Source organism: Eretmochelys imbricata, chromosome 1 (assembly GCF_965152235.1).
Source record: "Eretmochelys imbricata isolate rEreImb1 chromosome 1, rEreImb1.hap1, whole genome shotgun sequence".
NCBI lineage: Eukaryota > Metazoa > Chordata > Testudines > Cheloniidae > Eretmochelys > Eretmochelys imbricata.
Window position 1 is genome coordinate 199,928,002 of NC_135572.1, and position 24,364 is coordinate 199,952,365.

At 42.8% G+C, this 24,364-nt stretch overlaps 1 protein-coding gene across 2 annotated transcripts in view; it reads right to left on the bottom strand.

The window, feature by feature from the left end:
* Nucleotides 1-4,692: 4,692 nt before the first annotated feature.
* TTF2 (transcription termination factor 2) overlaps nt 4,693-24,364 on the bottom strand; it is a 34,886-nt gene continuing 15,214 nt past the window's right edge. The window contains exons 12-23 of one of the 2 annotated variants that reach the window (XM_077821777.1): nt 24,199-24,304; nt 22,978-23,168; nt 21,714-21,867; nt 19,333-19,424; nt 16,566-16,651; nt 15,704-15,831; nt 13,796-13,966; nt 12,459-12,517; nt 10,446-10,524; nt 7,877-7,959; nt 5,858-5,932; nt 4,693-5,068 (exon numbers count right to left, since the gene is read on the bottom strand). In XM_077821777.1, the coding sequence (XP_077677903.1) occupies nt 4,924-5,068; nt 5,858-5,932; nt 7,877-7,959; nt 10,446-10,524; nt 12,459-12,517; nt 13,796-13,966; nt 15,704-15,831; nt 16,566-16,651; nt 19,333-19,424; nt 21,714-21,867; nt 22,978-23,168; nt 24,199-24,304 (1,369 nt within the window). In that variant the 3' untranslated portion in view covers nt 4,693-4,923. Of the gene's footprint in view, nt 5,069-5,857; nt 5,933-7,876; nt 7,960-10,370; nt 10,525-12,458; nt 12,518-13,795; nt 13,967-15,703; nt 15,832-16,565; nt 16,652-19,332; nt 19,425-21,713; nt 21,868-22,977; nt 23,169-24,198; nt 24,305-24,364 lie in introns of both variants that reach the window. The other variant, XM_077821769.1, reaches the window with a different exon arrangement.

Sequence of the window (24,364 nt, forward strand, 5' to 3'; positions counted from 1 at the left end):
AGATAACACCAGGGCTCCTATACATGGACTGACATTTGTGTTAGTGACAGTTTTAGAAAATAAATATCTTGCTCCTACCCTTTGTGCCTCTAACACAAAAACCTGTTTTATTATGACCATTACTGAGAAAATAATTTAAAAAGTTAATATTTGAGCTTTATTGCCAAGTCCCATCAAACATTATTTACTCTTTACTGCTCCTTTAATGATATTCAAAGGTTGCTTCTTTTGCTTGCTTATTTCTTTATATTTCAGTTTAAAAACATCACATTCTCAAGTCTCTTGTGCCTGGAGGACTTTCGCATCTTGGAAAAGATAACTACAGATATCAACCATAGCTCTGACTGCACCTGAAGGCTTTTGTCACCTAATGTAGCATCACATTCTGTTCTTCCAAACACTTGCCAAAGCCCTCTATCAAAGAGAAGGTGAGGACCTGACATGTCTAATAGGAAAAGATACACTATGATACAAATAACTAGAATTATACTCAAAAAGAAAAGGAGTACTTGTGGCACCTTAGAGACTAACCAATTTATTTGAGCATGAGCTTTGAAGTGAGCTGTAGCTCACAAAAGCTTATGCTCAAATAAATTGGTTAGTCTCTAAGGTGCCACAAGTACTCCTTTTCATCTTAAGTGATCACTCTGGTTACAGTGTGTATGGTAACACCCATTGTTTCATGTTCTCTATGTATATAAATCTCCCCACTGTATTTTCCACTGAATGCATCCGATGAAGTGAGCTATAGCTCACAAAAGCTTATGCTCAAATAAATTGGTTAGTCTCTAAGGCGCCACAAGTACTCCTTTTCTTTTTGCGAATACAGACTAACACAGCTGCTATTCTGAAACCTAGGATTATTCTGCAGTTATATCGTTCTTACTCTGTGTGATGCAGTGCACTCACCTCTCTTGGGTGCCTTCTGTTAGTTGGGTGTGAACCTGCACTCTCTTTCTGTTCACGACTCCCCCTGCCAGTTGCTAACCTTGTCAGCTAGAGGCTTGAGCCACTGAAGACCTACCTAAGTCACACATAGGATAAACAAGACACATGAAGGTGTAAAAGGCCCAAAAGGGTCTGTCCCTGTGCCCTTGTTACTGTTTTTAGTCCAGTCTCTAGGCTCAAGCCTCAGCCCCTTTGGGGCTAGCTTTAAGTCTGTATCTGTCCTGGTATAGAGCACTGCCCCCAGGGCTTTCTCCCTAGAGATTCTTTAAGTCCTGCCTTCATTTGGGCCTCTAAACAAGTCTTATTCCCTTCTTGGCGCTTAGCCCACCCTGCCAGTGGCTGGTGGAGGGACCTGAGCCTGCCCAGTATTCTGGGTCCCCACCCAGGGACCCTACAAATATTAGCCTGTGCTGCTTCCTTTAACTCCATCGCTGCTTCTGCATTCCCTGAGCCACTTCCCACATAGCCCCTTCCTCTTCACCCTTACTTCAGGGCTAAAGTTCTTCCTCACAGAATGCCAGTGTCACCAGGACCCATCTTCTGGTTCTCCCTGGAGCTCCAGCAAGGAGCACCTTTCTCACTCTTCTGGTCCCTGCCAGGAACTGATCTGCTCAGGCCCTGCAGCTCCTTTTACCTGACCCTGCTTCCATGCAGCCTTTCTAGGCAAGCCTGGAGGACCCACCTTCACTGCTCCTTTTTCTGAGGAGGGGTATGGCAGGACTGCAAGGCTTCCAGCAGGGGGCCTCAAAGAGGAGGGATGTGGCAGGATCTGCTCAGGCCCTGCAAGGCTTCCAGCAAGGTACACCCTGGGCCGTCACACACTGTGTTTAGAATAGCCCAGTTAAGGTAACCAATAATCCGAACAGGATACAGTGTAACAAAAGAATGCTTAGTGCGTACATCCAGAAATGTCCCTTTAAAAGGTGAGGCCAATTAGACTAGTTAATACCCTCTCCAGGGAAAGGGATGGAACCTCCCTGATGGGACATTTTTAGTTCACCCTGGAGAATACACCATTGTGACCCTATATTGGCAGGAATAGAATCGGACTTTCCAAGTTTCTGTGATTTTAATCCCTATTTCCCCATTTTGCTAGAGAGCATGTGTAATTTGAAAAATAGAAAAATTTTTCCTGAAGACTCTGGAAAAGTCAAACAAGAGATGTGCTGTGCCTCTTGTAGGGGATTTAGGATCTTTATACAAGGAGGGGTCACATAAGCCATTTGCCCATTTCTAAACCTACAGTGACTCCTCAGCCATTCTACAGACAGGTCAGAGGTCTTCCCCTATCAATGGAGCTATGGGCACACATTCAATGTGTGTGAAAACTGACCAGCATTTGCCCCCCTCATAGAATATCAGGGTTAGAAGGGACCTCAGGAGGTCATCTAGTCCAATCCCCTGCTCAGAGCAGGACCAATCCCCAATTTTTGCCCCAGATCTGTAAATGGCCCACTCAAGGATTGAACTCACAACCCTGGGTTTAGCAAGCCAATGCTCAAACCACTGACCTATCCTTCCCCTGCCCCCAGCTCTGGGGTGGGGTGGGATGGAATAGCACTGCAATTTTTTGCAAATCTCATAGGGGAACAGGTGTGGAGGTAGTCTTTCCTAGTACCTCATAGGTTCTGAGGATTCTACAGGCTGATCCTCTAGAAATCTAAGGGTCTAGAGAAGGACTTGAGCCAAAGCCAACCTACACACTCCAGAAATGACACAGTTTCTAACAGAGATCATGAGAGACAATAGATATTGCCTACTCTCATGTGACATGGTATTCATCTTTTAGCACTTTGACCCATCCATATGAGATGAGTGTGAACAGGAAATGAAATCCCAGTTTCATAGCAGCACTCCTGAGCATCACACCCTTATTACATGGTATGAGAAATAAACTATGTCTCTGGTAAAAGTGGAGACAAAAATCTCCTGAATTCTTCAGGCTGTAAGGGCACCTGTCGAGAAGTGGCGGTGATGGCTGCAGGAGTCCTTGGAAGTTGAATCCCAAAAGAAATGTGCTGTGGAGAGGAAATCAAAGTGTATGCTGTGTGCATGGCTTTGGGAGTGGGAGAAGAACAAGTATAACAAGCTGGGAGTGTTTGCCTGAAAACCCTATTCTTTAGCAGATGACATCCTAGTAGAAAACAAACAGCAAACATACTTTATTGCAAGTAGCTTATTACTGCATCTACTATAAAGTGGGAAGAAGCTAGGGGATGTAGCTTGATCAGTCCTCTGGGAAGAACCCTGCAAGAATCCAAGCCTGGGGAGAAGGCCTGGTCTGGAGTTTGCATTTCATTTTGATTTCTTTTTCGAGTGTAACTGAAACCCAAGGAAGGGGTAAAATTCCTGCCACCTGCAACTTACACGTATTGTGTTTTAGCAGGGAGGAGAAGCTACCTCTCACTTAGATATGAAACAGTTGCTTGAGAAGTACAAAGGAATATAAATAACATTTGTTAAGCTAAAAATTGTCTTTTTAAAAGATTTCTTCTATTGCTTCATTCCCCTCCTCCCCTTCCATTTTTGATCCATTCTACCCATTTCTATCATTTTCCCTTTTGGTATTTTTCTCTGAAAAACAACATATTTCCTTCCTTCCCATTCATCCCATCTTCTTCTCCACCCTCTTGCTCTTTCCTACCTCACACTCTTTTCCTTTTTGCTCCCCTCTTCTTCTGTCCCATTTGCTCTCAAGTTCTCTCTCATTCAAATAAGGGAAAAAAGAAAATCTTCTTTAGTCCTATTTTTGTGGGGAAGCGGGGGGTTTAAACATTGCTCTATACAGTAATTCCTTGCTTAACATTGTAGTTATGTTCCTGAAAAATGCAACTTTAAGCGAAATGATGTTAAGCGAATCCAATTTCCCCCTAAGAATTAATGTAAATGGGGGTGTGGGGTTAGGTTCCAGGGAAATTTTTTTCACCAGACAAAAGACTATACATACATACATACACACACACAGTATAAGCTTTAAACAAACAATTTAATACTGGTACACAGCGATGATGTTTGTGAAGCTTGGTTGAGGTGGTGAAGTCAGAGGGTGGGATATTTCCCAGGGAATGCCTTACTGCTAAATGATGAACTAGCACTTGGCTGAGCCCGCAAGGGTTAACTCACTGTTGTTAAAGTAGCCTCACACTCTACAAGGCAGCACAAATAGAGGGAGGGAAGACAGCATGGCAGGCAGGCAGGCAGACTCTCTCTCTCTCTGTGTGTGTGTTGCGCATTGCCCCTTTAAGTACACTGCCTTGTTAAGTAGATCAGTAAGCTGAGATAGCTGCTGCTGCCAGGAAGCTCCCTCTGTCCTGAGCCCCGCCCCCCACTCTATGGAAGATGGGGTAAGCGGGGTGCAGGGGGGAGGGGAACATCCTGACATTCCCCACCCCCACCCACAGCAAGCAGGATGCTCCGGGGAGCAGCTCCAAGGCAGAAGCAGCACATGGCAGTGGGGGGAGGGACAGATGAACTGCCGGCAATTGATAGCCTGCTGGGCAACTGCCACCCAGGGAACTTAGGGAAGCGGGGAGCTGATAGGGGGACTGCCAGCCCAACCTGGTTCCAAGCCCCCACCAGCTAACTGCAATGGGCAAAGCAGGCGGCTGCCAAACGACATTATAAGGGAGCGTTGCGCAACTTTAAACGAGCATGTTCTCTAATTAATCAGCAACGTTCGTTAACCGGGACAACTTTAGGTGAGGAGTTACTGTAGTTACAGAGAATCAGTTTGACTCAGAAGTATTAAAACAATTTATGTATAGTTTTATTAGTCTTTTACTGTGTAGTGCTTCTAACTTGAATGCAAAACAATTCAAAAAATCCCGTAGTTTCTCCTCCTGGAGCAGTTTTTATAACAATTCTAGTTATTGCTCCCATAAGAACGAGCTACTTTAAATACAGGCCCTTTGATGAGAACTCCCTGATTTCCTCCAGGCACTGGATTGTGTTTAAGCTCTTTGCTGTAAGAGGCAGTTAGATGCCAAAGAGAATTTTGAGGTCAGCCAGGGTGAGTTTGGTGATGGAGTCTCCTGTGCCCGACAGCACTTGTTGAGCCAGATCTTTCTTCTTGGTTTGGAGCTGTGAAATCTTTTCTTCCACTGTCTCCTCACAGACAAACCTAAAAACACAAAGCACGACATTGTCCTAATTTCTGGAAACATCAGCATTTCAGGCTTCCACCCCCTTTCAACTTCCAGTGACTCGCCTAGTTTTCAAGAAAAGGGGAGCAAATCATTTTTATAGCACCTGTCATCCAACAATGTCAGACTCACACTGCAGCCACCACCATTTATCCTACTAAACGTTTATAGGTTTGTAATTTGAAACTTAAATTTTTAATTATAAGGAAAGAAATCTGAGTCCCTGACCAATCCCTCCTTGAATCATTGTTCTTATTGATATTAAGGGTTTCCAAAAATAGAGGGCCACATATGGAATCAAGAGTTTGAAGACCATATTAAACACATGGAACTATATTTGTTTGTCCTTATAATGAATGTCTTGATGAAAGCAAATGGGCTGGTGGCTGAATTGCACTCAGCAGTGGAGAGACTCAAGGCATTCATCAAGCTATTAAAGGAGAAGAGCAGGCTTGGGCTTTGACTTGTTGAAAAACAATTTCAGATCAGCAATCAGGAGGCAAATTCCAGAAACAATCATATGACACGGCATATCCGATGAAGTGAGCTGTAGCTCACGAAAGCTTATACTCAAATAAATTGGTTAGTCTCTAAGATTCCACAAGTACTCCTTTTCTTTTTGCATATCTATCCTGTGCACAGCCCTGAAGTTCAGAAACAAACGTCAGAGCAAACCCATCTCACCCCTCATGGAAGCCAAGACTTTGCAAGGCTGTTGCCTGTCATGTGCACTGCTAACTCGGGAGTTTAAAACAGCTGACCCTGACCTGTGTATCACCACGTTATTCTTCTGCCCCACTCGATATATGCGGTCACACGCCTGGTCTTCAAGTGCAGGATTCCTGCAAGGTAAGAAAACTGCTCAGACAGTCTAGTGGCTTGTTCATCTTAGAAACAATGAAGAACGTCCCTATCCTCAGCTAATGTGTCCCTCGCCCCAGCATGCTGCTTATTCCCTCTGTACAAGAAACCTGACCTCCTCCCAAGCTCCCTTACTGTTCTGAATACCAGACAATGCACTGCAAATCAGATTCTCCCTGCGCCCCTGCTGAAGGTCTACCACCTTCCCCACTGCTGCTTGCATTACACACAGGAATTGCTAGACCAGAAAAAACCAGACCAGTGGTCCATCTAGTCTCGTTTTTCTGTCGGACCATGGCCAGTACCAAGTGCTTCAAAGGAAGGTGCAAGAAACTGCATAATAAATAATAAGGCTGGTTATAAATTCATAAATCTTGATTTTTAATATAAAAAAGGGACAATTTTTTCAATAATATTTCAATGAAAAACATATATCCCTCTGTTTGACCAACTCTAGTGGACAGTTAAAGTATAAGCTGCCCATAACAGAAAGGTCTTCCTTACCCCTATTGCTTAGTAGTTGGCTTATATCCTGAAGATTAAGAGTTTTTTTTTTTTTTTTTTTTTTTTAAATATAATGTCTTTCAATTGCATTGACTGCTCCTTTGTTCTTGTGAGAGATAGTATGAGAGACGGTAAGATGGGACAGGCAGATTTACCTTCTCTATACCATTCTTTGTATTGATTCTCTCTACTGCATCCACTCTCATTCTTCCCTCTAAACTGAAGAGTGCAAATCCTTCCAGTCTCTCGCCACACAGGATTTTCTCTATGCTGCTAATCTTTTTATCTCTAGGTATCTACAAGACGGTCATCGTCATAGTCTGTAAATTATCTCTGAAACCCATCTATTTCTTCTCTATTCCCCCCCGCCCCCATTTTTTTTTTTTTTTTTTTTTTTAAGAGATGGGATGGCCAGAACTGAACAGTCTTCCAGAGGAAGGTGAACCACTGACTTCCATAATAGAATTTTAACATTCCTAGGGTTGCTCTGCATTCTACTCCTTATACATTCTAACATTTGGCTGCACACTTTCATTAGATGTCACTGTGGCAAGCTTAGTTCTTTTCCCCCCAAGCAGTTAGCAACTTTGGAACCCTGCAACAAGACTGAGTTGTTCAAATTATTGTACCAATGCATGTCACCTCGCACTTGTCAAAATTAAATTTTCATCTACCATTGAGTTACCATTCACTTCACTTTGTTAGATCTCTTCAAAGTTCCTTAAAAGTCTTCTCTAGTCTTAGGCAAAGATCATCTCTCTTGTATTTATAAAGCACCTAACACAATGGAGCCCTGATTTATGACTGGGGCCTTTGGGCACTATCATAATACAAACCATAATTCTACTAACAGTTTAGAATGACTGCTCCCCTACAGACCTGCGATATAAGCAGCTGATTTATATGAAAGATTGCATATTTTCATTAGTAGCTCCAACACTCCATTCTCACATTCCTACAGAGCTCTTGGAGGTATGCTCTCCAGTCATGGTGACTGGCTGCTGTCTAAATCTATCACACATCCATTTGTTCCAAAACAAGCCCCCCAGCCTCAGATATTTTTATTTTCAGAACAGATTACTTCTGGGATAGGCACCTCTCTAATCGTTTCCATGGTAAAGACTAAGCATTTATCCTCTGTATTGTTCTTATCCATTTTAATAGTTTGTTTTAGCTACCAAGTGGAGCTTTGCTGCCATTTTTCACAGCAGTGGGTGTCAGACTGGCCATGAGTTGAACTATTCTTGAAAGTTTCATTTTAAAAACATTTTGCCTTGACAGGCAAGTAATTTCAGGGATGGAAAAGTAGGAACATGTGTTCTGCCATTCAACCAGATACATCCTTCTCTCAAGTAAGCACTCAAGTTACCCATGCTGAAGTAAAGAGCCAGTCTACCCTCAAAGTTTCCATCTCACTTTACCAGTGCATGTCAAGAAGGAAGAGGTGGTTTCCTCCAGTTAAGTTAAGGCCAACGCCTCCAGCCAGGAGCGAGATCAACATCACCTTCAACAAAGAACAATAAGACAGAAAGACAGGTTACTTTCATAGATTCATCTATTCCAAAGCCAGAAGGGAACATTGTGATTATCTCCTGCAGTATAACACCGGCCACTGAACGTCCCCAAAATAATTCCTAGAGCAGATCTTTTAGAAAAACATCCAATCTTGATTTAAAAAATGGTCAGTGATGGAGAATCCACCACAACCCTTGGTAAATTGTTCCAATGATAAATTACTCCCACTGTTCAAAATTTACACCTTATTTCCAGTCTGAATTTGTCTAGCTTCAACTTCCAGCCATTGGATCCTGTCATACCTTTCTCTGATAGATTGAAGGGTCCATTATTAAATATTTGTTCCGTATGTAGATACTTATAAAATATAATCAAGTCACCCCTTAACCTTTTTTTTTGTTCAACTAAATTAAATAGATTGAGCTCTTTGAGTCTATCACTAAGAGACATGTTTTCTAATCCTTCAATAATTTTGTGGATCTTCTCTGAACCCTCTCCAACTTATCAACTTCCTTCTGGTACTGTGGGCAACAGAACTGGACACAGTGTTCCAATAGGGGTGGCACCAGTGCAAATATAAAGGTAAAATAATCTGTCTGCTTTAAGGGGTCCATTCACAAACAAGTTAATGCCCCATTTAATCTAGATTTTGGTTCAAGACAAAGATTATACCAACTGCTTTGTCTGTGTGTGTTTAGTGCAGCAGAAATTGGATTGACAACCCTGGAGACTGAACCTATCTTGAAGATTGTACAGCCTGGAGAACAGTAGGGCAGGCTTCCCCCATGCATCACTATATTTCTCCTGACTGGGAGGGATGACCTCTAAGTGTGAAGGAAGTTCAGTTACCATCCATTTTGTGAATTTTGGCAATGTGGATCTCCTGTGCACTAGGAAATGGATCAATACCTCCTCTGACTCATCTCACTGAAGACACTAACAGTCAACAGATGGTAGATATCAAGAGATGACTGCTAGATCAGGGGACCTAACTACTGCTTGTTTGAGGGAAGCTGGTATCCTGCACTGTTTTAACATCTCCACCAGCAGGGGACCCAGTGCCTCTTAGTTTGAGGTTACGAACTGCAAGGAGCAAAGATCCATTTTGCAGATATCAGCCTGTGGCTCTCCCAAACCTCCACTGAGTAAGGCTGTCTCCACTAGCACTTTTGTGGGTAAAACTTTTGTCAATTAGGGGTGTGAAAAAACATTCCCCTGACTGACATACATTTCACTGACAAAAGTGCCGGTGGGGACAGTGCTATGTCAGCGAGAGACGCTCTCCTGCTGACATAGCTAATGCTGCTTGTTGGAGGTGATTTAATTATGCTGGCAGGAGAGCTCTCTCCAATTGGCAGAGAGCGGCTACACAGGAGAACTTACAGCAGCTGTGCTGCTGTAAGGGCTGTAGTGCAGACATGGCCTTAGATTAGTTAAAATGTCATCAGATTCTCTGTGGTGTTTGCCCCTTCCAAACATGGATTAACTCTAGAGGGAACAGCCAGTCCAGTACGAATTGCAGAAACCTCCACAAAACATTTAGGAAAAAAAAAAAAAAACACGTGCACAGAGAAATGTTCCACCTGCACTCAGACTACCCAGCAGACCGAATTTCAGAAGCTGTCATAGATGAGACGGAAATCTTCATCTCCAAACTGCCATGGCATTGGATACAATTTTTCTATCTGTTGGCCCAATCTGAATGAGCCAGTTACAAATGTCTCAATTGGGTCACTCAATTTTAGACAGAGGTGAAGTGTGAATTCTCCCCCACCCCCACCGACTTAGCATTCTTGTCCTTAGACTTGGGTTGGCATGTGAAGTCTAATAAATACTGTAGTGTTCATTTGGCTCTGTTTGTAAGTGAGCCTAACATCCCTCTCCTTTCCGGAAATCAGCGGTAGGTCACTGAACAACTGAGGTTTTGCATGAAGTACCACATGTGCTGGAGAAGAGGCTGTAGGAAACAATCCTACAATGGCTCCCATGTCATGGGAGGAGTATGACCCAATAAATCTTTATGTCATCAATCTGCAGTGGGGTAAGATAGGGACAGTTTCTGCCTGATCTGAATTGCCTACCCCCCACACCCTCAATCTTGCAGATACAGCTTAATGTTAACAGAGGCTTTGGTACGATTGGGTACCTGCAAGCCTTTAACTGGCCTGAGAGCCAGGCATTCTTACTACAGAAGATTAAAGCAAGCGTAACACCAAATAGTGTCTATGCCAGAACTGCTCCCATTTACTGACATCTGGCCTTTACAGCTCCACCCTCCCACCAGGAACACACATCTTGATGCCGGATATAGAATCTGGCCACAAATCCAATCAAAGAAAAGTAACTACCCCAGCTATTAATAGCTGCATTGAACACAGCTTTCCTGATCCCAATTCATACCCGAGGCCCTTTGGGATTGTTATTGAACTCTTCCACCAAATCCATCCTTTGTTTAGGATTGACAGAGCCATCTACCGTAGCATACTTCAGCCCTTGACAGTCAAGGTGCACGGCCACAATCTTCAACATGCTCGTCCACTGAGACACAATGACGCTGGAGAGAGAGAAGAGAGAGTCCAAAACAAGCATCAGATATTGTAACAACCCTACTATGGTCGTGTCTTGCCCCCGACACATTAAGAGTGAATTAAATCGGTTTATCTTCTCTATCTTAGGGTTTAACACTGCTGCCCCTCACCATAGTATGGGAGTGCTTCCCACCAAAATCAACAGCAAAGTCCCTTGAGGGACGTCATGGAATCTGGCTCTCTTTCCTTTTTGGGGTAGGTCAGGTTTTTGGATTTGATTTGATTTGTTTGTTTGGAGGGGGGGGATTTAATGGTAGAAAGGTGCTTGTTGCATGTCATTCTTATACTGGAAAGGCTTTTTTGAAGGCAGCTTTGCAGTGTTCCCTACAAGACAATCACACTCTGGATTCATCTGATCTTGTCTGGAAATTTATCCTATAAGTGGTTTACATTCAAGATGGAGATGAGGTATCTGAGCAGTGACGGACGCTGTGCATTCTAGAAATCCAGAACTGTATTATCAGACCTAGCAGACACTTGATTTGCATGTGCAATTCTGGCAGTTGTGCCTGGAAGTCAAGCAAGCACTTGGGCATAGATAAATCGATTTCTTCCTCATACATCTGAGTGTGCTTTGTGCACACAAATTGTCAAAAAAAAAAAAAAAAAAAAATATCAGACACCAGTTTCCAGATAGAGCAGGTAGTGACTCTTCCTCTTTACTAACAACCTGACCAAAGAGCAAGGGGTGACTGAATGGCAACCTCACCTCCAGCAAATGGCCATTTGAGCACAGTGTGTTTATTCTGAGGCAGAAAGACTAAGCAAGCTGTTTCTCACTGCAGTCAGAAGTCCTTCCACAAGACTATTCTGACACAGAATAGTCTGGAGATTTCCCCCCAGCCTGCACCAAACATTAACGGTTCTGGAACAGTCCCTTGCAAAGAGTTTCTCCAGTATTTTCAAGTATGTGACCCGTTTAATAGGATGCCCAAATCCTGCATTTAGAGATTTATATCAGCTCTTCGGAGCACCAGTCGGGTATTCAGAAGCACAGGTGCTAATCTCACCATATGAATATATATTTCTGAAGACCTGTTATAATTGCTCCTACATTCTATTCTAACCAGGTTCTTAGGAGGCACGCAGCACTGTGGGATCTGAACACCTACATGCATCACTTATGGATTAAACTGAATCAATCTTCCCTTCTCCCACCCATACTCACTCTTTGGCACTTATGTAATAAAGAAAATTATCTCCCACAAGTTATAGATCAGGGAGCTCCTCCCCCCCTGAGGTCTCTCTCATGAGAGAATCAGATTGCTTATTTGAAAGAGATTCTGCCCTGCCCCGTGTCAGTCTTGCGTCCTCCCACACACCAGACCTCCTTGCCTCACGTCCTAAATCACCATTTTCCACAGTGAGATACATGTCTCCCTGGGAGGTGTGAAGGACTGGCTGGAGGGCCATGAAAGACTTACACATTAAGATTTGTAGCAGTTCAGCAACACAGCGAGGCTGAAGTAGGGTGGGATTGTTTTCATTTTCCTGAAGTGGGGCTCAGCTTTCAAAAGTTTGGGAAATTCTGACTTTAAGCACAGATTTACCCCATCCCATGATGTTTTAATTTTATAAGTATCTTCTCCCAGATTCTTTGGTATGACCAAAATAATTCTATTATACCCAGGAGAATATTGCCCACCTGGTTTTCACATTACCTCAAAGACTCTCCACATGCTTTAACCCTGAATTCACATCCATCTAGTTCCCCAACGACGTTCAAAGTCTCCTCTCCTCAAAAGCTTTCTGCGTGCTTTCACACACAGCCAACAGTTTGAAATGTTGTGATACTGTCCACATTTCACTTTCCGAGGGGTTTTTGTATCTGATCATCTTACCCATTCTTCCTCCTGCCCACAAAAATGCACCCCAGAAAGAGAGGCATTACCACACTTACCTCTTCTGGGATTTCGAGTGACTTTGGATGGTCTTCAGTTCAGCCAAGAGATGCGATAGCTGCAGGAAAAGAAGTTAGTCGACTTGCTGTGGAGCCAGAAGGCGGCCTGCACTTTACCACTGGATATACACAGAAAAGGCTGAATCCAGACTTAAGTGAGGTCTCCCACTTATCTGCCTGAGGTAGCTACATGGGATGTTAACTGATGCTTTGTAAATCTGATTTTGCCTTCATGTATAAACTTACGCTATTTTAAAGAGAGTTAGTAATCCACAGACATTTGGTTTAGCTAAGGCAATGGCTCTCAACCTTTCCAGACTACTGAAACTCTTTCAGGAGTCTGATTTATCTTGTGTACCCCAAGTTTCACCTCACTTAAAACTACTTACAAAATCAGACATAAAAATACAAGTGTCACAGCTCACTATTACTGAAAAATTGCTGACTTTCTCATTTTTACCATGTAATTATAAAATAAAATCAATTGGAATGTAAATATTGTACTGACATTTCAGTGTATGGTGTATAGACCAGTATAAACAAGTCATGGTCTGCATGAAATTTTAGTTTGTACTGACTTTGCTAGTGCTTTTTATGCAGCCTGTTGTAAAACTAGGCAAATACCTAGATGAGTTGATGTACTCCCTGGAAGACCTCTGTGTACCCCTATGGGTATGCATACCCCTGGTTGAGAACCCCTGAGGTAAGTTACATGGAGTGAAAAAATGTAAGCGTTCACTCTAGGATGTTGCAAAAGGGTAATTTAACTCCGTAAAAGCATGTAAGTTGTAATTTGTTTCTGTAACTTTTTACTGTAGCTACTGTGACTTTTTAGATAAGTCTTATCCAGTAACAGTAATAAGACCACAAGACATAGAAACCATCATAAGAAATCAAGAGTTACAAACATGTTTTGTAGGAATCAAGCTTCCCGTGTGGACCCAGGCTAGTATTGCTCCCCTTCTCCCACCCGTTATCTAAAGGTTTTAGAGACCTCTTTGCTGCCACCTCCCTTCCTCTACCAAGAAGTTCTGTACTGTCTCAAGGGTCTAATGTTCGAGATGGGCACTGAGAGTCCACCACCATGGTAGATCCTGTGTGTCCTGGTGGTTTTGTTGCAGGTACTCTTCCTTTAAGGCCTCCTGTGCAGTTTGACAGGTTGGAATCTCCCTGAAATAGGTTCATCTGTACATTCACCTACCCATGCCCAAACTGCTGACCCACTCATCTAGGCAACTGTAAACATATCATGCTACCAAAATTCACTTAAAACAAATATATGAAAATGCTGAAATCTAGGCCTCCCAAGAGAGGCGACAGAACCACAGACAGCATACTTTAGTGCTTTCTCTGGTGATTTCAAAGAGATCCATGCTGAAAGCCTTGCCATTGAGATAGACGGTAGATTTTGAGTCGGGACTTTGGAGTTCAGACAAAGTCAAAGCACCGAGGTGTTCTTCCAGGGAAAGAGAAAGGCCTTCACTATTCAAGTTAGCTTGATCCAGGGCCTGCAAAAGAATAAATAAGCAGATATAGTAAGGAATGAGAGCCACATGCACACCAGCAGATAGTAACCAGAAGGCATCATCTGCGTGCTATTAGCAGAACTTCTTGAGCTTGCCTCCTCCCTGGGCTGTACACCCACAAGATGGAGCCACTTCTTATAATCAGGAGATAAAGCCATGCTCAATCTCCACATTACCGTTGAAATACATAGTTTAGAGGGTGGTGAAGCACAGTCTCTAGTGCTTCACACCTGAAGCCGCCCTATAAGATGGGTAAGCTTTAGCTCCATTTTACAGATGGGGAAACTGAGGTAGAAGAGAAAACTTGTCCAATGTTCAAGGGGGTTGGTGTTGGACCTGGGAATGGAACTCGTAAGTGTGGCCTACAGAGCTTTACCATGTAACCTGTGCCGGCCACTTTTAGCTTAAATCTGAAAGGTGAGAACCACAAGAAATTATGGCCTAACACAAAAGATGTTGCAATCCGCTCCATATTACACAAGTCAGGTGCAGCGCTTGGCCTCTTGGTAAGATGCTCAGTTGTGGAGGCCACATCCGCGATGTTCAGTGCTTAACCAGCTCTTTAATGCAGCCTACTGCAGACCCATTAATTTTTTAGTACCAGGAATTTCTAAAACAATGCCCCCAATTCATTTAGCATACATGCCAGGACCAGATGGCCCACATGCCCCGACCAGTTCAAGGATTGTGGCGTTCACAAGCATGACGCTTCAGTACGTAACCAAGGGAGTAGTAGGGGACAGCAAATAAAAGATCATGTCATGGATTGGGCAATATGACTCTTAATATGATTCTGCTAAGACTGCTTCTACAGTGCAGTGTTCGGACCTCAATACAAGAAAGAGACGAACGCAGGTGGATTCAGAGAAGGAAAATAAAATTATTAGTTTAAGGAAAAAATTTAGCAGCCAACTAAACTGGCTAAGACTAGGAGAGAAGAGAGGACAACAACAACAGTCAACAAATATTTGCCAAAGTAAACAGCAAGAATGGAGAAGAATTTACCAAGGGGCCTGTAATCTTAAATAAGAGAAATTTTAAGGAAAAGTATGGGCTGAACATCAGGAAAAGTTTCCTATTAGGTTGTTGCTGGTTTCTTTCAAAAATTCTGCAAAAACTGGTTTGGTTCAAAAAAAAAAAAAAAAAAAAAAAAAAAAAAAGCACACTTCTCCTTTACTTTATAAGTTTGTTGTGATACTAGCAGACCAGGTGCCAGCTCATGGCAAGGCCCCTACACTTCACTGAACACTGATAAATGCATAGCTGGAAACAAGTCTGGCTCACCTGTGTGTTAGTATTCTTAAAATAGGTATTAGATTTATAAGAATATGTTTAGAATTACAAAATGCTCATAGGATGCTGCTTGTATTCATCTTATTTATAACATCTCTATGCCATATTGCAAGGTTATAGTAAGTGTCTGCATTGTAATCCTCTGTAATTGTGTAAGTCATCAAACAAGAAAGGAGCATTAATTAATGTAGAAATGCTGGTTTCCCCTAGCCAACCATGATGGGGAACTGGACTGACCTCAGAGGGAAGAATGCTCCCAAATGAGTTACCAACATAAACATCCTCTAGTACCTGTGAGTTCTTTGGAAGTTCCATTCAAGGAATTAGAGGAATTATAGCCAAAGTTGCTCTCTGCTCTAATCAAGTGCTTCTGAAATGATTCATTCTATACACCACATTAATCACAGTACAAGACAGCATAGTTACCACTTTTAGTAAGGAAAGATGGCAGCAACACTGGCGGAGTCTCAACAGCATGGACAAGACATGGACAGTACTTGAGACATGAGAGTCACTTTGGGAATCCTTTCGAGTGGCTCCAAATTCTTGTACTACTATTAGGAAGGAAGAAAAACACAGAAAACATTCAGAGGCATATCAGAACAGCAGCTCTACCAGCCAGTCATATTTCAACAAGAGAAAATGAAAAACAACAGCAGTTTAGCAGAAACTTGTGTTTTGCTGGGCTTGGTATGTTCCTACACAAGACATCAAGAAGCAAGAGATTAAATAACTTATGCTAACACTTTGTACTTCTGTTAAACCTTTCATTAATCCTCAATACCCTCATTGATCAGATATTATATCCATTTCAGAGAGGGGGAAACTGAGGCCCAAATATGTTAAGTGACTTGCCCAACACCACATAGTGTGAACAGGACTTGGGAGTCCTGAATCAGTCCCCTGTTCTAACCACTACAATACATTGCTCAAAACACCACCTGCCATACCAGTACTTTGTAACTTGCACCACGCCTCCTTTCCTACCCAGAGCAAACAGATACGCAGCGTACAGAGCCCTATACCTTAAAGGTGAGCCTGGCAACAGCACTGCCAGAAAAAGGCTTCGCAGACACACACCAAACCTTCCCCCTGCATATTCTACAGCAACAATCTTCACAAGGGCAGCAGTCAAGCTGTTTTCCAAAGAAGAGCCCCAAGGTGCTGAGAACTCAGGAGTCGTAGCTCTCACTCTCTGCTCTGCACTCCCTCTTAATTTTAAGGGAGAATTTCCTAATAATTTAAAAAACCACTCCCCACAGAACATTTCTGCAGCCTCTATTCTAACCTTTATCAAACGGGTTAGCACCAGAGTACTCTCTGCAATGACTCGTCTGCTCTTCTTGTCTCTTTAAATAGGACTGTAGTGTTGACCTGGCAAAAATGAAAGAGACAGCAGGGTTATGCGAGGGAGAAATTAGAGATAAATATTTGGACACAACCTGTGTCCCACAAACAGTTTACAATCTAAGCCAGTGGTCCCCAAACTTTTCACCTTGTGCCCCCTTACCTGTGTCCACCACCCCCTCTCCTGAGCTGGGGCTGGGTGCAGGGCCACAGCTCCAGGAGGGGAGAATGCAAACAGGGGTAAGGGCATGAGGCTGGGGCCACAGCTCGGTGGAGTCGGGACCAGAAGCAGAGCCTCGGCCGGCAGCCAGGGTCAGAGGGCACTCCCTCCCCGCCCCATGGAGGCTGGCCCAGGCCCCAGCCGCACCCCTGAACGTTCTTCTGCACCCCCGTGGGGGCGGTGCCCTGCAGTTTGGGGACCTCTGATCTAAGAACTGGAGTGAGGAAGGAGAAACAAGATGAGCTTCACCAGCAAGCAAGTTAGCATGTCTCTAGTTAATGTTGTTGTGATTCACCTTCAAGGGAATCCCCTGTTTCAGACAAACAGGTAAGGCTGGAATGGAGATCTACTTTAGAGAGCATGGGAGGAAGAATTCTCACCATCAAAAAATACCCAAATAACCTCATTTTCCTAGGAATGCAAGGCCTAATGGATAATGTTTTGTGCAAAATAAGAGTAAAAGCATCTGGAGAAAAATACCCAACTGGAGGGAAAAACCTGGAATGTGGTGATGCTGAAAGAGACGTAGGGGCAATAGTGGGCAGCAAGTTAGAAACTGGTTTGTGCCAATGCAATTTTGGGTTGTGTACACAGAAGCATGTCACGATGCAAGGAGGAGAAACGCCCTTGTATATATAGTTCTTTGGTGCAACAGCATATGAATACTGCATCCAAGGCAACAAAGAGTATCGGGGGTCGGAGAGACTGTCTGGAATAAAGATTTAAAAATCTGGGTATTTATAGCTTGGGTAAACCACAAGCCCGGGGAGCTAGAGCATAGTCTTCAACTATTTGATGAGCATAAAGACTATGTATGGGCAGAGAAAAATTAGCCTTCTTGAGACACAGACCCTTTGAAGGCTTGTGGAGGTGTCACAAGGTAGAAGTCCTCCAAAATAGGTGGGACTATGGAGGATATCCAGATCACTAGTAAGGGTCTGGGAGAGAGAGTCTGAAGAAGACTAGGATGTTACCTGCAGAGTTGTGGAAGTCCAAAAGGCTTGTCTACATCATATTCTTCTGGGAAATTGTAACAGTCTGTACCCTGATGTTCACCACTTTTACAAAACTATGATAAATCTTGGACAAAGTATGCCCTGTGAGGTACCATTTGAAAGCTCATAATCTGCTGAACATTACTGTTCTTGTAAAATATGTGTAGAAATATTGTATGTAAAGTTATAATATTTTACTGTATGACTTTACTGAGACATGTTCCAAGTTTAGGGAAATAGCTTCAAACTAGTTCCCCAGAGACAAAAGGGTAGCCAGCACCTTAGCCCCAGGTGTCAAGATAATCAAATGGACTATCACCTGATTAAGCGGCCATTCTTTGGCAGGAAGAACGGTGCGAGTGAGAAATTTACCTCTTGGCAATGGAACAGCTGGGGTTTCCCATAGAAACAATTTAAAAACGAGGAAAAGTTATAAAAATGAACAACAGAAGCCCCAAATCACCTCTCTCCCTTCATCTCTTCTCACGGCAACCATGTTTGAAAGACAAAAGCATAACTGAATTGCGGGAGGGGTCCTGGCTGGAGGTATCTAGCCAGATTGCTGTCGGCATGTTGTAAGAGAAACCTTTTTGCTGTAAATTCACTTAGCTTGTTAAGTTAGGTATTAGCTTGCATTTAACCTTTTATTTCTTTGTATCCAATTATGACTTACATGCCCCATTACTCGTAATCACTTAAAATCTATCTTTCTGTAGTTAATAAACTTTTTTTTTTTATTGTTTTATCTAAACCCGTGTGTTTGGATTGAAGTGTTTGGGAAACTCCATTTGAGATATGGTATTTGCATATTATTTTCTATTAATGAAATTATGAACTTTAGATGAGCTTGTATTGTCCAGAAGGAAAGAGCAGGGCAGTACAAGACACATGTCTGGGGACAAGTCTGGGACTGGGAATTTGCTGGTGTCACTCTGCAATATAGTTCAGGAGTGGCTGGCTAAGAGCACTCATATAACTCAGCTGGGAATAGTTTACATGCTAGAGGCTGTGTGAGAGCTGGCCAGGAGTGGCTGCTCTCACAGCAAAGCAGTGTAAAAGGCACCCCAGGCTGGAGAACTGAGGGGACACAATTGTCTAACAGTCCTGTACCCTGGGTAAGGTCACAGAAATCTCTCGCCATTTTACACTAACATTCAGGGTGGTAGTACAGGGCACAGGCAGTCATAGGAGTTTTTAACCACTGTATCACTGCGAGCTGCTCCTAGCAGTGTTTAACATGGTGGTAAAAACACCAATGATCTGTTTATACTAGTGATCCCACTGTTACAACAATGGTGGAGCTGCAATGATGGGAGTGCAAAGGTAGGAGATTTCCAAAAAGTGTCTAGCATATACACAGCCAGAAATTATTTGGAAAGCAGAATTTGCCCAGATAGTCAACTCCTAGCTTAATAAGATTTCACTGTAAGATGAAAATAAGAATTGGAAAGGATGGGAAGTCACCATCCTCCCTCCTTCTCAGACACTCATACCTTGATCTTGCAAAGAGCACATTGTACACAGACTGCTCATCTTCTGAGAGTTTTAACCGATGCAACTGAGTGCGTCGCTCAGGCAGAGATACCTAGAGAGAAAACACAAACAGAGTCAGCCATTTACTGTGTAGAGATTTCAGAAAGCCCCACGATCACTGCTGATTCCTTCAGCTTCATTGAATCCAACATCACCGAACAACTTATGCAAGACTCTGCTGTCTCAGAGATCGAACAGCTTGTCGTTCCCCAGGCCAGATGGCCCAGGAATGCTGTGCAGGCAACATGCTCAGCTCCTTGGGAGGAAATCTTTCACACTGCTTTGGATAGAACGCTGAAGCCCCTGTGGCCTTCTACAGAGCAGGGTTTCCTGTGGTCCTCCCCACAACGTTCAAGAGTCAAGGAATAACCACAAGATGGCAGCCATGAGCCAACGTGTGGCAGAAGCCATGGATCACCAGGCCTAACAGGATGGCGCTATATTTTAAAATGGGTCAAGCACGTCAGGTCCTAAATGGGTAGGATGTGATAAGGATGGGATGAGGTTTCTCATCTGATTTGAATCTTTAAAAAAAAAAAAAAAAATACAAAAATCCTTCACTCAAATTAAAGATACTAAGCCATGTAGAGCACTCCCTGTTGGCTCTGCATCTGCAGGTACAGTAACACCCTCAGGTTCCTCATCACAGCCACAGTAGCTAACAAGCGAGGCTGATAAGGAGAGAGATAGTTTGGGCAGAGTTAGAGAATATATACACAGAAGGAATATCTACTATGTCCACTGAAACTTAAAAATCCTATTGGATAGGCAACCCTACAGCCCACATACATGCATCCCCAGCCACCTTCCCTGCAGGTTCAACAGCTAAGAGTGAACAAGCCTCATTTGAGGTGAGGTGATCGTTCTGGAAGCAGATGCCAGAGAGATTACTGAACATTTCTCACCTCAGGCAACAATCCCACCCAACTCCAGCCCCAATGCCATTGCTGAAAACCCCTCCCCCCAGCTTGTAGTTCATCCCTCCAGATGCCAAGTTCCCTGGCATTCTTAACATAAGAAATAGCAAGGTTAAGGATGAACTCACAATTGCCAACCCCAAACATTCAAAAACTGAGTCCAGCCCCACCAAAATAAAAAAGTAATGTTGGGTTCTTTTTATTAGCCTTCTGTCTTTCCATCCCTTAGGCTATACTTGCTTCACATTTTCATGCTTTTCTCTGCAATCATGAGGGCCAGAAACTTACTTATTTTAAATTAAAGCTGAGACTCTCATACAATATCATGATCCCAGGAGCTGGGGCTTTAGGAAAAACACTAAAAATCACAAAACCTCAAAAATCACTAGAGTTGGCAACACTGAGCTATAAAACATTTAATTTGCTAATATATTGCATGGAAAGAAATCAGATGCCTTATATTCCTCTTTGAATATTGAGACTCACTACTGGGTTTCTCCTCTGCTCTACAGTTCCAAAGAGGATCACACCTGCCAGTCACTGACCAACAACAACGTGCTACTGCATTTTGACCCAGCTTTTAGTCCAAGAGTTAACATAGTGTAGCACAGATCTCAGGAAATGGCACCCTTCTTTCTGTGCTAAACCTAATCATCCTAAAGCAATCATGGTATAAACTGGGTGTTTAGAGAGCTGTTAAGCTCTGCTTGGTTAGCACTCAGGTTTAAAGGAAGTCAAATGCTCTGTTTATATCAGTCAGTACTAAAAGGCAAAACAAACAACTAAGCCTCAATTGCTACATGCTTACTAGGGCATGACTAATTTCTGGAGTTGAGAAAGCAGCTACTTGGTACACCGTTCACAGTTAGGTACTACAAGCTAGCTGCACAACCTTTCTAGATGTAGCCTTTTATAAAATATATATATTTATTTAAAAAAAAAAAAGTTCTGTATGCTGAGATACCCCAAATAATCCCTTAGAGGAAACCACTTGCTATCTTAAATTGTAAGTAGCCATGGAAGGCCATCTTTGGTATTTCATTGCTGTTAAAATCCCAGTAGTAGGAACGGCTAGCCTGAATAAGATAAATTTGATACCTGATTATTTCTCTTCTCAGAGTATCCAGGCTCACCATTCTGACCTGGCCATTTGTTGGATGTAAGAATTCAGTTCACTGACTCTCTGCTCTGTAGAATATTTTAAATTTCCTAACTTCATTAGGAAAACAACAATATATAAAGGAAGAGGAAGCCAAGCCTCCTTGCTGGTGAATGACAGGGTCTGGTCTTGCATCCTAAACTGCAGAACAAAGGGAAAAACCAGTCGCAGAGTGACAAGCCTGTATATGAAAAACTACCATCTGATTGCTACATGGAGGGCACAGATCCCTTTCCCACACCCAGAAGAGGAGAGAGGTCATTACCAGGGGCTTGCCAGTCGAGTCCAACTGGTCCTTGGTTCTCCGCAATAAGAGACTCCTGGTTAAGATACTCAATCTCTCTCCCCCTTTCTTTGTATTGTTATCTACCTGATTCTTCCATAGCTTGAATTCATCAAAGGGAGAGCAACGCAGAAACCTACCAGGAGAGGAGAGAAAAGACAATGAATGCCAGTTTAAGTGAAGTTCTTTGGTTAGTCTCAAGAAGATCAGAAGAGAATTGGATTGCTTCCCTTCCAAAACAGCCTTGTGTTCTGTTTACATCAAATTCCCTCAAACAAAAGCCCACAACAGTAACAGAATCTATATTCAGACTTAGCACTGACACATCTTTGTACACTAAAACACAAACTGCCTGATGATCAGAGAAATCTTGCTCCCAATGGTGATAGGGGGCAGTGCTGTTGGTTCAGCAGGGATCACCTCCTCTTAGTTAGTATACCTCTGAACACCTCATTTTTTATTCATTTATTTTTAAGATGGCAAAAAGAAAAATAGCATAAGAATTTGCCAAAAGGCATCACATTTAATGCTTCAAACTCCCATCTCGCTAAAAAACAAACAAACAATCTGTTCATCTCAAGTTTGTGCAAACGTTCCCCTCCAATCAGCCAGCTTGAAGCTAAACTCAGGGATTAAACCAGATATTTTTGATTGTTTTCAAAAGTAACAAGTGTTCAACCCACTTACGACCCAACTAGAGCCACTTTTTGCAGAGCCATCTAAATTCGTAACTAATTTGGTGGAAACTACTGTAATAAGCACACGCTCCCTCATTTTAATGAAGCCCTAGCAATGCCACAGGAGAGAAACAATGACTTTTGAGTGAACACAGCTGTTCATTAAGGTCAATGCCATGGTCAGTTCAATTCTCCTGTAAGAACATACAATAGATTAATAACTAACTTAACCCCCTTGCTTATGGAAGCAAAACTATAAGCAATAGGTCAATGGCCCAGGATACAGAGCAACTAGGCTGTGGACCACCTTATCTGCAGGTGTAGAATCTAATGCCATACAAAGAACTGAGGTAAAACTACTAGCCTAGCCAAAATCCAGTCACCTGAGAAATCTGCACTACCATAAGTTGCTTGGGGGTATTGAATTACTAAAGAATAACCGGATTGGGAATCCCCACCACTAGCAAAGTTACTCTACACCAGGATCTTTGGTTTAAGATGACTGGACGATGCCCATAGACAAAGCTATGGTTACCAGGGTTATATTGTTTCCCACGTGGTCAGCTTACCTGAGCAGTGAGTACATATCCAGCAGGTTGTTCTGTATAGGCGTCCCGGTGACAGCCCATCTGGCACTGGCTCTCAGTTTGCACACAGCTATAGAGGTCTGAACTTTGGGGTTTTTGATATTGTGGGCCTCATCCAGTATAATCCGAGCCCAGGCTACTCGGAGCAGAGGAGAGCAGGGACATGGTGTATCCTGGAGGAGAAAGCAGGCTTGAATTTATAATTCTATATCAGGCTGGGGGGGAAAACACCCCACATCCTGGAAAGCCACAAATCGATAGGGTTTTTTTGGCAGGAAGTCTTTCCCTGGTGGAAGTCCCCACAAATGTGAGCAGAGGTCTTAGCAGTCACCACTTCTATTGCGGTTCTCTCTCCACCCCTTTATAACATGCACTGCTTATTTCAGTCAAGTAGCTCTGCAAAACTGTCAAGAAAGTCTACTAGCCCCAGATCAAAGTGTCCTTGGCTGTCCTTTACCATGATTATGGATGATAATGAAAAAAATGCATATTTTAATATCCTGCCCAAAAACATATTCATTCTGGACAAGCAGAATTTTGCCAGGTTATGACAAAAGGATAAATGTAATGCATCCCAAAAGATAAATCCCATCTCATTAATCCATGAGGGGAGATTTTACATTTACAAGTGTGTGGAAATACATAGATCCAATGGCTGCGGGAGACATATTTGGGTCTCTTGTGCATACAGATGTAAAGCATAAAAGTTAATATCATATACAAAGTGCACCTAGGGAATTGAAGTGTACTTCGTCTGTACCATACAGCCAATTGAAAGTAGTTTTGACTTTAGTGTATATCTACACTGCAAGAACACACACATGGCTGGTCCATGTCAGCTGACTCGGGCTTGCGGGCCTCAGGGTGCAGGTCTATAAAACTGCAATGTGGACAGACATTTGGGCTTGGGCTGGAGTCCAAGCCCTGGTTAGTTACTACTATTAAAAGTAACATGATTATTGTAACAAAGCTTAGGATAGATACTCTACTTTTTCTGTTTACTTTGTGCACTTGACAACTTGATTGCCTCCAGTCAGTTTCTCCTGTTTGTATAAGTCTCTCACAGCAACGGGGGATTGAAAAAGTAATATTTTTCCATGTTCAATATCTTAGGTGTTTCTTGTAACAATAATAGGTCAATCTAGTATGATTTTTAAGTCTCTCTGTATAAAGCAGCCCCCTTGTCAACTGCATGTATCTCACCCCCACATCATGTTCCTCAGCAGGGACCTCTCCCTCTTCCTTCTTCGTGGGAATTTCTTTGGAGAGAAGATGGTAGGTGGTGACAACAATGTCATATTCAGAGAGGCTGTACAAAAAGAAGAGACATGCTTGTCAGCAATGAGACCCATCAGGAACCCCTTCTGCA